General features: G+C 36.8%; 1 protein-coding gene across 5 annotated transcripts in view; it reads right to left on the reverse strand.

The window, feature by feature from the left end:
* Positions 1 to 8,017: 8,017 nt before the first annotated feature.
* The window catches only part of slc4a7 (solute carrier family 4 member 7), a 37,752-nt gene continuing 28,590 nt past the window's right edge, over positions 8,018 to 17,179 (reverse strand). For 4 of the 5 annotated variants that reach the window (XM_089117927.1, XM_089117928.1, XM_039650690.2 and 1 more), the window contains 9 exons: positions 17,045 to 17,158; positions 15,965 to 16,126; positions 15,639 to 15,890; positions 14,883 to 14,951; positions 14,599 to 14,772; positions 14,004 to 14,135; positions 13,745 to 13,836; positions 10,951 to 11,058; positions 8,018 to 9,923 (listed from right to left, as the gene is read on the reverse strand). In XM_089117927.1, coding sequence (XP_088974053.1) covers positions 9,845 to 9,923; positions 10,951 to 11,058; positions 13,745 to 13,836; positions 14,004 to 14,135; positions 14,599 to 14,772; positions 14,883 to 14,951; positions 15,639 to 15,890; positions 15,965 to 16,126; positions 17,045 to 17,158 — 1,182 coding nt within the window. In that variant the 3' untranslated portion in view covers positions 8,018 to 9,844. The remainder of the gene's footprint in view (positions 9,924 to 10,950; positions 11,059 to 13,744; positions 13,837 to 14,003; positions 14,136 to 14,598; positions 14,773 to 14,882; positions 14,952 to 15,638; positions 15,891 to 15,964; positions 16,127 to 17,044; positions 17,159 to 17,179) is intronic. The other variant, XM_039650691.2, reaches the window with a different exon arrangement.

Raw genomic sequence — 17,179 nt, forward strand, 5'->3', positions numbered from 1 at the left:
ACACCAGGATGGGTGTTCAAGAGGGCTCATTGAACACTAAGGTCTGAGTTTCAGATTTTTTCACTTTATCATTCCCGAGACATAAGTTAAAAAAAACAAATTTCCCGTCATTCATTTCAACAGTTTATGTAGGTTGTAAAACCAATGTTGTCCACTAGAGAGAGCAACAGCATTGGTTATTTTTAATCTTTTTTAACCAGTTTCCAGCACTGGCTAACAAACAAATGCTCAAATCTATTTATTATGTTGGAAATAATATTTATAATAATTAATATTATGTTAACCCTTTATGACCTGCCATAGAACAATTTCACTAGAGTATATCTTTGCATTTTTACATGCTGTGCTGTCATTCTTTTGAGCATTTTCAAATGCCACACATCAAAATTATCCTTACTCTCCCAATTTGAAGGCTATGTTTGTAAAAAAAAAAATCAATAGAAAGAAGATAAATATCTCAAAAGTGCAATAAACAAAAAGAAAAACAATTAACAAAAAATCTACATAATTTTATTCAATACAAAAAATTATAAATGTCAACCTTAAACTTGTCAATGTGAAAAACTTGCATTAAACAATTTAAAACTATACAGAATACATCAATTAGTTTTGAATATACACTCATTCAAAAAAGGGGGTAAAAATGCCATGTAAAATATTCAAGTACATTGAATGACGATTGAACACTAGGTGGCGCTATAACATGAAAAAAACATACTGTGTACACACAGTAAAACATACGTCAACACATGTACTGTGTTGAAGCCATCTATTACTACACTCCCAGTGTCCCTGAAAGCATTGATCTCTTCAATAAACAAGTCAGAACACGTGACATTAAATAATCATGAACATTTTCAGACAGATCGGACAAAATATGCCTATATAACAGTTAAAAAGGTGAAAATGATATTAATATGATGGTCTATTAAGCCAATAAGTGGTGTTTTACTGCCCTCTGCTGTTCAAAATAGTCATTGTCACACTACTCAACTATAATTCATACTATGACTTTATTAATTCACTAATTTAACATTTGCAATCACATTTAGTCAAATATTAATATGACAACTCACATTAGGTCCTGAATATAAAAAATGTGTAATCTACACACTCTCATTCTGTTGTAGATAAATGATATTAATAATATGACATATTGTATATGAAGGCTGTAATTCCACTGTTGTCACTGGTTTTAATATAGTTTTATATCATAAGATTACAAATAAATATGTGAATGAATATGCTTATAGTTCAAATAACAAATAAACTATCCCAAACGTGTGTGTGTGTGTGTGTGTGTGTGTGTAAGCATGAAGCATGAATCATCTATTGAAGTAACAATTGAGTCACTTTGGATCCTTTTCAAAATGTCTAAAGTATGAGTTTGTGTAGATGATAATAGCACTGTTGTCCACTAGATGGAGCAGCAGCATTAGACTTTTTTAAACTTTTTATTATTCTGCCGTAAAACACATCGTGCAGACCAAACCGTAAGTGCTGGAGCTCTGAAACTTTGTCAGATGGTTGTACAAAAATCAAGGAGAGGTTATCAGATTATGAGCCCTATTTGGCCCATAGGTGGCGCTATAACAACCAATTGCGCGAAACGGTTCATAACTCCTAAACCGTAAGTCGTACACTCAAGTGTCTTATATCATTGGAAAGCTGGTCACCTGACGAAAAAAACGTATATCTCCGATTTCATTTCCGCCTGGATAGATTTTTCGCCATTTTGAATTTTGTCGAAAAACTACTTTTGCGAACTAGTCCCTGGTTTTTTACCCGATCGGAACCAAACCAGTGCAGAAATGTTCTCTGGAGTCTGAAGATCAATAATTATTGAAAAAAAGTAGAAATTTCTATTTCCGGTCGCTAGGGGACGCAAAATAAACGTTGTGGGAGGAGCCTATTTTACTAAAATGGCTATAACTCGAGAAGTAAATAAGATATCTTCACCAAACTCGATACACATGTGTAGGAGGTCAATTTGAGGTCAAACAAAAACAATGGTGACGATTGAACACTAGGTGGCGCTATAAAGTGAAAAAAACATAAATTCAACTGACCGTTTGTCCGATTGACTTGAAAATTGGTATGCAGTGTCGTGGTCCAAGGCCCCATCTATGTGTGTGAGGACATTGGTGTATCTCAAAAAACATGGCCGCCATTGGCCAATGAAATTTGAGCACCAATGAAACAAGGTTAACGGTGGCCGATTGGAACGAAACTCGATGGGCGTGTTAGACTCATGGCCTAAGAGGTCTGTAAGAGTTTTGAAAGAAATTGGCCACTAGTTGGCGCTAACGAGTTTATTGGCTCTGTAATCACGTGGAGTTGCACCCATGCCCACGAAATGCATATAATTGGATAGATCTCCTCATACTGAACCACTTTGCCAATAGAACCATTGCTGTCAATCAAATCGTCCATTAAATATTCACGAATATGTTAAAAACCTACATTTGCAAACTAGTCCCTGGTTTTTCGTCCAATTGGAACCAAATCAGTCTAGGCCTATTCTCTGGACTCTCTAAATCAATAGTTATCAAAACAATTTTGAGATTTTACATTTGTTTTGCTATAACAGGGTCGTTTACTAAATGGGCGGGACAAAATGCACCGAAAAGCCTATAAATCCTAAAGGAAAACTCAGAACTTCACAAAAATTGATGAGCATATGTGTCATAACATGCCGAAGAAGCATGAACAGTTTCATGGAGATCGGACCATAGGTGGCGCTATAACTGTTAAAAAGCATAAAAACCATGTATTTCCAATGGTAAATTGCCTATATTGGCTGTAAATGGTGTTTTCCATCTATTATGTCAGTGGATAAATGTGTGTTATATAAAACTGAATGCCTTTTGATGCTGTTGTGCTTAAAGGCCTTAAAGGTCTGAACTGCTTGAACACCGATAAATGCTGCTTGCAGCTTTAATTATTATTATTATTATTATTATTCTGCCGTAAAACGCATCGTGCAGACCAAACCGTAAGGGCTGGAGACCTGAAACTTTGTCAGATGGTAGTACAAAAATCGAGGAGAGGTTATCAAATTATGAGCCCAATTGGCCCATAGGTGGCGCTATAGCGACCAATTGCGCGAAATGGCTCATAGCTCCTAGACCGTAAGTCGTACACTCAAGTGTCTTATATCATTGGAAAGCTGGTCACCTGACGAAAAAAACGTATATCTCCGATTTCATTTCCGGTATGCAAATTTTTCCGCCATTTTGAATTTTGTCAAAAAACTACTTTTGCGAACTAGTCCCTGGATTTTTGCCCGATCGGAACCAAACCAGTGCAGAAATGTTCTCTGGAGTCTGAAGATTAATAATTATCAAAAAAATTTTGAAATTTCTATTTCCGGTCGCTAGGGGAAGCAAAATAAACGTTGTGGGAGGAGCCTATTTTACTAAATTGGCTATAACTCAAGAAGTAAATGAGATATCTTCACCAAACTCGGTACACATGTGTAAGAGTTCAATTTGAGGTCACAGTAAAAAAATAGCGACGATTGAACACTAGGTGGCGCTATAACATGAAAAAAACATAAAAAGGGCTATGACCACATGACCGTTAGTCCGATTGACTTGAAAATTGGTATGCAGTGTCTTGGACCAAGGCCCCATGTATATCTATGAGGACATTGGCGTATGTAAAAAAACATGGCCGCCATCGGCCAATGAAGTTTGAGCACCTGTGAGACAAGGTTAACGGAGGCCGATCGGAACGAAACTCGATGGGCATGTTCGACTCATGGCCCTAGATGTCTGTAAGAATTTTGAAAAAAATCGGCCACTAGTTGGCGCTAACGAGTTTTATGGCTCTGTAATCACGTGGTGTTGCGCATATCCCCACAAAATGCATATCTTTTGATAGATCTCCTCATGTTGAACAACTTTGCCTCAAGAACCATTGCTGTCAATCAATTCGTTCGTTAAATATTCACAAATATGTCAAAAACCTACTTTTGCGAAATAGTCCCTGGTTTTTTGCTCGATCGGAACCAGACCAGTCTAGGACAATTCTCTGGACTCTCGAGATCAATAATTATCCAAAAAAAATTGAACTTTGACATTTGTTTTGCTATAACAGGGTCATTTACAAAAGGGGGCGTGACAAAATGCACCCAAAAGCCTATAAATCCTAAAGGAAAAGTCAGAACTTCACAAAAATTGTTGAGCACATGTGTCATAACTTATTCAACAAGCATGCAAAGTTTCATGGAGATCGGACTATAGCTGGCGCTATAACTGTTAAAAATGTTAAAAACAATGTATTCCCTATGGTAAATTGCCATTATTGAAACTTAAACCTTAATGTCTTTTGATGCTTTTGTGCTTAAAGGCCTTAACGGCCTAAACTGCTTGAACCCCGCTAAATGCTGCTTGCAGCTTTAATTTTATTTGTCATTACTCTATGCCCTCGCCCTATATACTAGCGTTATACTAGCTGTTTTAGAGATAAAACTATTTACATTCGGCAATCATGAAAACAAATTTCAGATAATGGTTGACTAGGTAACAATGTGCAATTAGACCAAAGGTTCATTTTGCGCCAGAGTTCTCCTTTAACATTCTTTTCTAACTTTCTTTTTATCCCCACAAGACGCTGTTTGGCAATGTTAAGATTGTTAGACATAACAACATCTTTGTTTTTAAAAGGCAGTTTCAAACTATAATATCCATTCTTGAAGCTCACAGATTTCTCCATGATTTCCATGAATTCTGCCTCGTCTCTGGACATTTCTTCTTTGTCCTCTGACATCCTTTCATTGAAATCATGCAGGTATTGCTTTTCCAATAGCAACTCCAAGGATTCAACAGAGATTCTATTTACTCTAGCTGTGAGTTGTTCATTTTGATAACTAACTGCCTAGAGAACCATTGGCGACCCACCCCAATAGGGTTCGTATGGCATAGGGACCATCTCCCTGACTATTCACTACTTCCCATGGTTCAAGTAATTTGGAGGCGTTGGTACCCATCAACAACTCCACTTCAGCCTGAATGTGCGGAATTTGAATATCCTCAAGATATGGCCATTTGGTTAGATCTTCCTGATTGACCATGTTAGCTTGGTTTACGGGCATTTGTTTCTGTGTGTACACTTCTGGTAATTCATAAAAATGATCACCATCAAGACTTGAAATCTCCAAGTTGCTTACCACATAGCTTGAGACTGTTGTTTTGGGACTCATGGTAAGCAAACAAATATTTGTCTTTCGTCCATTCAGGTGCACCTTTCTGAACAAAAGGTAGAGGTACTGCCTGTGTCCAGAAATTCATAAGTTTGAACAATTTTGTTGCCCCTTGCAGACTTTACTTGGACTGGAAGGATAGGTAAGATACCACTGCTACTCCCGGCCCCAATATGACCACACGTTTGGGCAGATACAAGTGTATTGTTGATAGTTGGTTCTAAATTCTCTGTTCATGGTTTGTGTTGACAGCTTTATCAACCTTGAACTCTTTAAAATGAATGTGAAGAACACTGGGCTGTTTGGTTGCACACTTTGCAAGTTAAGCGCCTTACATTCTTTGCTCATGTGTCCAACATATAAGCAACCAAAACAGACAGCTTTTTCCTTTATAAAGTTGACCTTTTCCCTGTTTCTTCTTCTCAAACTCATTGCTCCAAAGAATGACCATATTCATACAGCTTCGAACAATTTCTCTTGGGCGCCCTCTTGTGTATCTTTCAAGGAAATACAAGCAATCATCTTTGTTATTCGTTTTGTCCTCCACACAGTGTTTAAAAGCTTTAGTGGACAAACTGAATTGCAATGCATCCCCTTCAAGCACTGGAATATCACATGGTGGTAAATGTTGAGACTTTTGCTGGTTTATGAACAACTCTGTTATTTTTTGATGCTTTTGAAGCATACTCTGTGTGAAACCAGACCTTCTATCATCTACTGAAGTGGCTATTCTGGCTCTTGAAGATGCAGGTTGCTGTAAATGAGAAGATGATGGTGGTTGTGAGGTAGCACCTGTGCTGCCTTGCAATGTAGTCCTTGACTGTCTCTCAACTTCTGGATGAAGAGATGCAGTTGCTTGTTTGCTGAAATAGGACTCCATCCCATCTGATGCGATGCTGTTTGCTCGTTGTTCATAAGTCCTGAGCACAGATATCTTTGCATTGGATGCAGCGATTTTTGCATCAATCACACCATTTACATACCACAGTGCTGAATTCCACAACCCATATCATTTTTTGCTTTGAACCATGTTTCATGCCGGTCTTTCTCTTCATCAGGCAGCAATCTCGTGTGCTTCTTTGCATTGTGTCTCAAACTTTTCAAACATAAGTTACCTTTGACCTAATTTTTATTTTTTCTGCTCATTAACTCTTGTATTGTCTTTTTTAGTTGGGATGCTTTGTCAAATTTTGACTTTCTTTGTTTCTGTAAAATATCGAGTTTTGCCATTAACCCTTTTGCAATAAGCTTAACCTTTCGTTTACGTACAGACAATTCAATATTTTCAACCACTGCTTTCTGAATCGGAGCGCCATCTTGCTCGATTTCAGAAGCAGGAAATTCACTTTCATCATCCGCCATTTTTTTAAAAAACCTTTGCTAACTGCATATTTTACATCATAACCATCACCTTAAAGTGTAAACATTAACAAACACAATTAAGCATTTCACAAACAGTTCAGTACTTCGTTTCACAAACCCCCTTTTTTCTTTTTACCACCAATGCGCATTGGATTTGTCTATTGTGTGCACACTTTTTTCATATATAGGCTAGTCATTTGACTCAAGTGAAAGCGCTTTCATACCTCAGTTCCACAAACGCTGAAGTGTGCTCTGAACTCTCTTCGGTTTGCACGTGCGGGCTTGTAGACCTTCAAATCCAACAAACTGTCACGAATGAGCCTCCTCCGACTTCAGATCAGCTGACTTTTCCTGTAGTCGTCGTCCAATTCGATCTGCTCCTGTCGATGTCGATATATCCTCATTCAGTCTCCTTTGGTCAAACTTTTTGACTTAATGTAGTGACGCAGATGGTTTCATTTGATTGTTTCTGACGCGTGCTTACGTCTTGAATCAAATAAATAAATGTCCATATCTTCAGAATCAATTTCAGATGAGCCAAATCCTTTTATTGTCCATTTGGGATTGCAAACAACAAAATAAACGAAGATAAAACACTAAACCAAAATTTCTGATTCAAACATACAGGCATGAGCACAATCCAACTATCCAGATCAGCGCACCTGTTGCTCATTGTTATCATCACCACACTTAAAGGAATAGTTCACTTTTAAAAAAAAAACTTTTGCTGATAATTTAATCACACCCCATGTCATCCAAGATATCCGTGTCTTTCTTTCTTCAGTCGAAAAGAAATTAAGGTTTTTGATGAAAACATTCCAGGATTTTCTCCATATAATGGACTTCAATGGGAACCAAATGATTCAAGGTCCAAATGAGAGTTTCAGTGCAGCTTCAAAGGGCTTTAAACGACACCAGACGATGAAAAAGGGTCTTATCTAGCGAAAAAAAAATCGGTCATTTAAAAAATAAATAAAAAAAGTTTAAGTTTTATAAGCACAAATGCTCGGCTTGCTCTGTTCTGTGACTCTCCTGTTCAAACTCGTTCAACAAAATGAACAAATCTTTTTTCGAGTCATGACCCGAAGGGTCCTAGATAAGACCCTTATTCATCGTCTGAAACTCTCATTTGGACCTTGAATTGGGACCATTTGGTTCCCATTGAAGTCCATTATATGGAGAAAATCCTGGAATGTTCATCAAAAGCCTTAATTTCTTTTCGACTGAAGAAAGAATGACATGGATATCTTCGATGACATAGGGGCGAGTAAATCATCAGCAAAAGTTTTTTTAAAAGTAAACTACTCCTTTAAATATACTCAAAATACTAATACGCCCTCTAGTGTCACAAACAAAAAATACACTTCAAAATAATGGCTCCAACAAAATCTAAATGTAAGAGTATCAATGTTAAGGGAGATATCGAAAAAATAATAAACACACAGTAGATTAAAAGACAACAGAAACCATTATTGCTTTAATAAACAACTTCAACATTACAAAAGACAACTCTATTTCATTGTTTGTATATTGTCCAAATGCAAAGTGTCGCCTACTTAAACCTTGATTTGGCCACACGGGAAACATCCGTCTGAACCTGAAATAGTACACGTTCATTATGCAGACAGAAGCTCAGAACACCACGGCAGCAATACTTGTTCAGAGTCCAACTGTGAGGCTTATACAGAAAGACACTAATGGTGTAAGACAGCAAACAATCCTCCAGGTATTCAATATTGCTCTCCCACTCACAGACTCCAACATTAACTGATCGACTTCAGCAAGTAACTTGCTGCAAGAGTAAAAGTGTACAACCTACTGATTTCTTCTTTTTTTAATTCATAGAGAGCCTTCACATGTAGTAGTCAGAGGTATTTCATTTTCATTGTGGGATTTATGAAGTGCCGTGCAAGCATGAGGACAGTCAACTAGTTCACTATGGCAAGTAAACTACTCATTTCAAATCAACTACACTTGGCAACTTGAAAGAATACATAACAACATGTTGGAGTATCATAAATATTGCAAAAAAGGGTTGCTTTTAAAAATGTTTTCAGCGTGGAGAAAATAGAGTTGGGGGCAGAGGCTGTTGTCCAGTGTTCAAATTCAAAGACATTTCTCATCAAATAAAAAGCATAAAAGGAGGACGTGTGATCTTGAAGCACTGAGGAGATGAAGTAGTGTGGGGAGAGAGTGCAAAAGAGAAGTTTCCTGAGACTGCTCTAGATTAAATAAGTTGTTGTGGTGATGGCAAGCCTACCTAAAGTGCACATTAACAGCGCTAACAGAAGAGGAAACAAATGACAGGCCAACAACACTGCAGCAATCCTTCTGCCCCATCCATCGCCTCCGCATACTTGACCATTAAATGACCGTTAATAAATTAGTTGATTAACACATTGTACAAATCAAAAGTACTAACAATACAAAATTCTATTTCATAACACTAAAAAAGAAACAATGTAAACATGGGGGCAAAACTTATATTGATTAGCTCTAAAACACAATCTAGAACAATTTACATCGCCCTAGTTTTAATCGTCCTGACCGGTTTGTTTAGTTTATTCTCATTCTGTGCTATCGACTGCTCTGTTTTAATATAGCATGTGTACATAAATCATCAAGCATTCCGTCAGACCGTCGTTGGGAATGACATTTTTACAATTAAAGTATAATAATTTATTCTGTATTCAGGTTTATTATGTCCTTCATGTGACATGTTAAAGTGTTCGCTTTGCACGTTTTATTTATTTTTTCTTCCAGTTTGGAAGGTCAGTCATGCAGCTGAATGTCACTACCTTTGGTCTCAGTGAGACGTTTTCTTATATGTGCGTTTGCTTCGTTTAAAAGGCAGAACTCTGCAACAAACGGCATTTTAATGAACTGAAAAGAAAATCATCTTAAAGCGATGACTTGAAAATCGTGGTACCATGAAAAACTGCGTGTAAAACTAATTCTAAAAGACTTTGTCTTGAGAAAAATTCTAAATAAAATCTAAATCAAAGGCGTGGGTTCTTCATAACATACCCTATGTCTGAAAAACTGGTGCTTTATTCATATTAAAAACAAATCATACAAAATAAAAAAAGGGCTTGTTGGTGTGGTTAAAAATAGAAACTTAGATAAATATATCTGGAACTCGTGTCTCAGCCCTCTATCGGGCACGTCTAACTTTGGCTTGGCTTAGGCAGGTTGGCAGGGCTCACAGAACAGAGCAACACTGTTACAAACTAGAGGATTCTGGGAAGGGCCCTGCAGGGTCCACAGTGAGCTCTCTCATATCGACGTCTCTGCATCCACACATTTATCCTGCTCATCTTCCAAATTGATCCGAATGCTAGCAGTCTTCTCTTCACTGAAACACAAAGAGTAAAGATGAAGGGAAAATATGCAATAAAAGTCAGCTAGCACAATTTTCCTAAATGTTATCACACCACCACACTAGCAACATACAGCGTCACGTTAGATGAAGCGCAAAAATGATGTCATACATCGGAAATGGGCAAAAGCATATCCAGCACACAAAACTCTTCACAGGCATACTTTTTAAACAATAGATAAAGGCCTGGTCACATGAAAACAAATGTGTCTAATCGAAACATATAAAAATCTGAAGTGAGTGAGTTAGAGTGTGTGTGGGTATATATATGTCGAAAAATCTTTTACATTTAATTGAATATAACAAAGTTTCTTTGTTTATTTAAAAATCTGAAATTTCAAAATAAGGCGTAACTTTTATAAATATATACTTTGATAAAATATAATAATTTTTTTAGTGCTGGGCAACGATCAATCTCGATTATTTGCATCCAAAATAAAAGTTTGTGTTTACGTAATATATGTGTGTAGTGTGTATAATTATATTGTATACATAAATAAATATGTAAGAAATATTTGCATGTATATAATTTATATATATTTATACATAATTAATATTATGTGTATAAATAAATATTTGATATATTAAGAACACATTTTTCTTAAATATACACATGCATGTGTGTGTATTTATATATACAAAATAATTATACACACATGTATTACGTAAACACAAACTTTTATTTTGGATGCGATTAATCGCGATTAATCGTTGCAGAGCACTAGATTTTTGGTATATAAACGTTTTTATTCTTAAAAATGAAGCAAAAAATATATATTATTCATTAACAAAAAAAAATGACTTCAATTATTTATAAACCCATTATTGAATCAAATGCAATGATATACATTCAAATGAAAAAAATGGACGAACAGGCCTTTACGGTTTAAAATGTACAGGTCTACAGCTTTACAAGGAAACAGGCTTTGCATTGAAGCAAGGAGAGGAAGCAGAATATTGTGTTTGAGAACAGGGATGAGGTCAGAGGGTTAGGAATGGCTACCTGGCACTATGTTTCAATACTTTGGCACTGTCAGAGCTCATGGTAACAGCTTTCCACACAGCGGTTTTGGCCATCTCATCAGATATGTTAACCACAGAGGGGTCAATGCTGCAGAGAAGACACATCAGAGCACTTACGGCTGGTCGGCCACACTTCATCACACTCTTATCTCTTTCGGTTCACCAGCACTGTGCTTGATGGCCATTTGATTAATAAAGCATGACACAAAACATCAGATGTACGAAAGACAAACCCTCCCAGCACAGACCCTTCATGTCTTTCAGAGGTGAGCATTTAATGGTGTCGTAATGATGTTCATAAGCAGGGGTGCACATAACTGCTGTGCATGCGGGGTAAAAATAAATGTGGAGGGAAGCACTTTTGAGTAGCAACATTTTTAGGGTTTACTTAATGGAGTAGGACTATTCTCCATCTCTGGCAATCATGTTGGTGGTCCAGTTATGTGCATCCCTGTTCATAAGCAATATGTTATGTTAGTAATCAAAGCATTGCGTTTGATTAAGTCTTAATTCGGCAGAATTACAAAGATTTATTTGCTCCCTTGCAAAAAAACTAAACATCAACCTGTTGGAATTGTTTCTCTTCTGTAAGGCCCATCTATTGCATCTATATTAGATAAAGTAACTATGAAAAGGACACTAAGCAGATCTGAGACAAAATAGACAACCTTCTCAAACCACTACTAGAAAAACAAACAAAACAAAAACACACTTTCAAAGTTTTTTGGACTTTTAAAGCAAAATCACATTCACAGTGCAACCTAAAAGTGGTTTAATAATACCAACCTACCCTACCATTTAAAAATGTGGGGTTAGTAAGTTTTTTATTAGATCAGAAGTATCTTATGCTTAACCAAGTCTACATTTATCTATCAAAAACACAGAAAACCATTATTTTAAATTTAAATGTAATATTTCACAAAATTACTATTTTACTATTTGAATATATTTTTTTAATGTAATTTATTCCTGTGACGGAAAAGCTGAATTTTCAGCATCATTACTCAGAAATCATACTAATATGCTTATTTGCTGCTCAAGAAAAAAAAAATATTATTATCAATGCTGGAAACAGTTGTGCTGCTTAGTATTTTTGTGGAAACCATGATACAGGATTCTTTGATGAATAGAAAATGAAAAAAAAAAAAAAAAAAAACAGCATTTATTTGAAATAGTAAAGTCATTTATAGGTTGCGTCCAAAATCTTAAAAATGCTGCTTTCGGAGGATGCATTACAACGTATGAAGGCTTCAAGCCAAAGCACGTTAGAATCCAATTTTAGCTTCACTTCCTGTCTCCTGAGATACCTTCCTTTTGAAGGCAGCATAGATGCATCCTTCACTGTCTTTGATATCCCATAATCCTATTGAACCGTTACGCTGCCTCAGAAGTCTATCCGAAATCAGTTGTGTTGCCGAATGTTACAATGTTACAAAAGATTTGTCACTTTTAAAACTTGCAACAAACAACATATCTTACGGACCCCAAACGTTTGAATGGTGGTGCACAGTATGTGTAAATTGTGTATAATCATCATGGAGGAAACCTCTGGTTTGAGCACAAATTTGATATGAATATAATTTTAATAATGATTAATCATAAAATATTTTACCACAAAATTGCCCAATTGGCCAGTCAGAATCAAGAAATCTAGAGAGCCATGTTACGATATGTATTACGTTGGCCTCGAGAGTAAATTTACATAAGTTAACTTCAACTGTCATTTGAATGTTAAATGAAAGTCCCTGCTCTAATATTAATGCCTCTAATAGTAATGTAAATAGACATGGAGTAAAATCCTCTTGAAACCTGTTAGTGAAGTCTAACAAGTATATTGGCCTGCCTAATTTGTTTAGATATTATTAAGCACTGGTTTACACATGGGATGTCAATTACTGGGCATTCAAGGTAAATCATAAGCAACAATCATCATCTGAAGCTGTTCTGCATTGTTAAAGGATGAGTTGAATGAATTTTCCCTCCACTGTTAACCAATGCAAAGCTGTCAGAAGACGATTTTGACTTGTAAACATGCACTCACACGGTGATGTGCAAACTACTCTGTTAATCAAATATAAGTGATGATTAACATCATGAGCTGGGGCAAATTCCAATCAGAAGAAAGCATCCTATGCCCTACTCGCATCGAAAGGGAGAGCCTTTGAAGTGGGCACTTCTCTTCTTCAGGCCCTGCGTGTAATCACATTTACTTACATCTACTATTAAACACATTTATTAAAACTTATTTAAATTTAAAATTGACAAAAATGTGTGTAATACATCACATTCAAAACAGCTTGAGTTACTCTGTTTATCCATGTTAACTCGAACTCTCCCACATCTAACTTCAAAATGAATCATGAGGATTCGTCACATTGGGTCGCATGACCATACTTCCTATGTTCCCTTCGCTAACAGACTTGTGGAAGAGCCCAACATGAAGGGATTCAGTTTGCAACACCCCTTCCAATGGCGTCCCCTTCCCAAAGTGTCTTTCAAGGGTGCAAAAACACCAATTGGAATTCGCCCCAGTAAAGGGGAATATGCAGGAACCAGAACACAAACAGGCCTGCGTATAGGCAAAAGACCAACCACTCCGCTCGTGTGTTCCTCATATGAGGTGCCGGACGCTACACTGTCACATCTGCCTCAAAAGAAACAGGTCAAACTTACTGAACGAGGCCAACACAGGTCACTTAATAGAAACCCACACAAAGAAATGCCTTAGCTGCAGTATAAAAGAGATCCTGTGAAATGTATGAACCGTCACCAACCTGACTTTAAGGGCCTTCACGGGGATTCCCAGGTGACCACTACCATCAAAGGGGATCTCTATTCTTCCTGCCTCCAGCATGCGCTGTGCTTCCTGGGCAGACACATTTAGACAAGAAAGGTGCTTAGTAAAGATAATAATATTCTAAACCTGCTTATCATCAGGAGAAGTAAAACAAAGCATCACATTGATGTAACATGCATATGAAGAGGTACAGGAGAGCCATCTTTAAAATTTCAGTCTAAGTACTGATCAAATACCTCTTTTGCTTTTTTCTTTTTGTCATCTTCCTTTTTCTTCTTGCTTTCTGGCATTATGTCATCCAACCAGCTAAGCTCCCTCTTCGTAAAGCAGAAATCTAGAAGCTTCCGCACAAATACCAGAGCAAGAACCTACAGAAGATGCATACAAGAACTGAGTTAAAAAAATGCAGTGCAATCTGAATGAAGTTTAACAAAAAAAAATCCCCTTTTCAAAATGCAATCTACGAACATGCAGAGACAGAATCAAATTTTGTGCTGCTTATGAGGAAATTCTGCAATAAACTTGGTTATACTGAGTATACTGTGTACTTAACCCTGTATATGCAATAATGACGTTAAGCTGCATATATTCATATATGTCACTTTGAAAGTGCTGTGTCCTTTTTCAAATTGCAAGAAAAAAATGACTTAAATCAACAATCTGATTATATTCTACAAGAAATCCCATTTCTCTACCCAAAAAGTACATCTTTTTCTCACCTTCTAATCCTTATTAAGAGGGCTTAACGTTTCACTCAGATTGGGATGAAAAAACAGCGTCCAGGTGTAAACTGTAAAAGGTACCTATGAGTGGGTGAGATTTTATATTTACCATCATAGGGAAGACCACCGCGGCTGCGGTTGCTTTGATGACCCACAGCAGCACCAGGCAGGTGAGCTGAACTATGGTGAATATGTGAACCTTCCACAGCGGCACGTATCTCAGGTAGATCAGGTCAGGCTGGTGCTTTGCAGGCATCCCGAACAGCTTAATACGGTCAAAGAACTGCAGTGCAATGATTACAAATAACATTACCACTGATTCATCATGGTCTTAGATTGAGCTGCCTTTATGAAAAAGACCATCCTGTATTGTGAATATGAAAGTGCACTAACCTGTATGCCTTTGAGTGAGGACACACCCATGTAGAGGAACACTCCATACAACACAGGCATTGGTATAAACTATAAAGAAATGAGCAAAAAAAAAAAGGGAACAAATACCATGAACTCTTAAAATTCGGACTAATATCTGTCAGGCTTTACATATTAAAACAAATACATATTAAAAATATGCAAACACGTGTTTTTTATAGAGTATCATATTCGATACATCAGGTTTTTAAGGCTCAATTAGTATAATATAGGAGAATGTGGAAAATAACACCTCAAATTTCATTTTGAAGCCCAAACTGCAAAAATAAGCAATTTGTTGCAGTTGCTGACATTTATAGCCTATGGCCAAAAAGTAAGATGAAATTCTGATGAAATGCTTATAATGTAAATCATTGAGATTTTTATAAAAGTATACTGTAGCATACAACTTGCATAAAACTTAATATATTTTAACATGATTTTTTCCAAAAAGTGATGTATGGATAATCAAGTAAACCTAAATTTCTTCAGTTCAGCAAGTGTTCATCTCGAAATATTAAGTGTTTTTACATTATATAATACTAATTAAATCAGTAAGATTTCACAGCAAAAGGACAAATGTACCACAACCTAAAGGGGGAGCTTTTCAGAATTATACTAAAAGGACTTTTACTTGCTAAAAAAAAGTATAATCTATCAATCAGATGACAGAAGGCATAGTACAACATTTATATAAACAAAACAAAAAAAATGTTCGGCACTATAAACTGAACGTACCTTTAGAATAGATGTCATGAAGACAGAGAGACCCATAAGCACAAAGATCATGAACCCGGTAACCCTCTGCTCACGGATACCCAGGAACTTGGGCTGCTCTCCCGGGGCCGAACACTCCGACTCCACCTTCAGGCTGTTGACGTGAGAGATGGAGAGGACAGTGGCAGCGACGAACCAGGGCAAGCCCATCACAGAACACACGCCGAGCATCACGGCCACCACCAAAAGGTCAAGATGATACCCACAGCCTTTCTGCAGCAGAACAGAACCATGAGCACCGGCACCGCTGCAGTGCTCTGATAGGCTGGATCAGGTGTTTAACTGACCTTGAGCTTGTGCTCTTTACGGTTGATGATGACAGCGGTGATCTGCTGATCCATGAAGATGAGGATGGTGCACAGGAGCGCAGGGACGGCTGCTGCTATCAACGTCCATGAGGGGTTATCACCCAGGGGTGAGATCAGCCAGCCACGACTCTTAGAGGTGGGCTACGGGACAGAAGGAAAACACTCTTTTTAAGATAAACATAAAATGTGATTTATTAGGGATGCACAATTGCTGTGCCATTTCAGTTATCAGCCAACATTAGAAACAGGTTTAATTATTGGTATCGGTCGATGTCGGATATTTTAGCGTGCATGCTCCTTTCTCATATTTGTACATGTAGCAATAATAATTGAATAACACTGTTAAATCTTTTTCATATATCCAAATGTATATTCGTTTTTCATACAGTACATAACTTTGTGACGCCTAAATTCACTTGTAACTATTTAAAATGATTGATTTTAGTTTGAAGTGCTCTCATTTTTTATTTTGGATTTATCATATCGGTGCTAGAGAAACGTTTTAAATATTAAAAAATATTTAATATTTTTTGGGGGAAATCATGATATATTTTTTTCAGGATTCTTTGATGAATGGAAAGGTCAAAAGAACAGTATTTATCATGACAACTCTCAGAATAGTACGTTTTAGCATGTTATTGAATATGGCAATGTTCACGTGTTTGGTCTTGGCAGGCTAAACAGGACAAGAGAGGTTAAATCAATAGTCAAAGCCTAGCATGATAACAGACAACAGAAACAGCTGGGGTGGTTTTAGAATCAACTACACCCTGCTAAGTGTGTTTTCTGTTTGTTTTGGGCTGCTTACAACAAATTTGAAATGATGATACACTCATTCCAACTCGTTTTGAAGATGCATAAGTAACTGCTCTGAGAAATATTGATTCCAACTTTTCTTAGTAAAATAAACATGGACCAAATTTTGGGGAGTGGAAACAACGGTCAAAAGTCCAAAAACCCTAAAACCAGCCAAACGTGTTTTCTTGCATTGAGTTTAATGAGATTACGATGAACAAAAAAAAAAATAATAATAATAATAGAAAATACCATTTATAGTACCTCAAATCTATCTGGGACATGTAGTTTAGGAGAAGGGATGCCCACCAAGTAATCAACCAAGGCCATAATCATGATGGTTAGAAAAACGGCAAAGTCACTGATGGAAGAGCGGACCTGTAGAGGATGGAAACTAAA

Source organism: Pimephales promelas, chromosome 12, assembly GCF_988280905.1.
Source record: "Pimephales promelas chromosome 12, fPimPro1.hap1.1, whole genome shotgun sequence".
Lineage (NCBI taxonomy): Eukaryota > Metazoa > Chordata > Actinopteri > Cypriniformes > Leuciscidae > Pimephales > Pimephales promelas.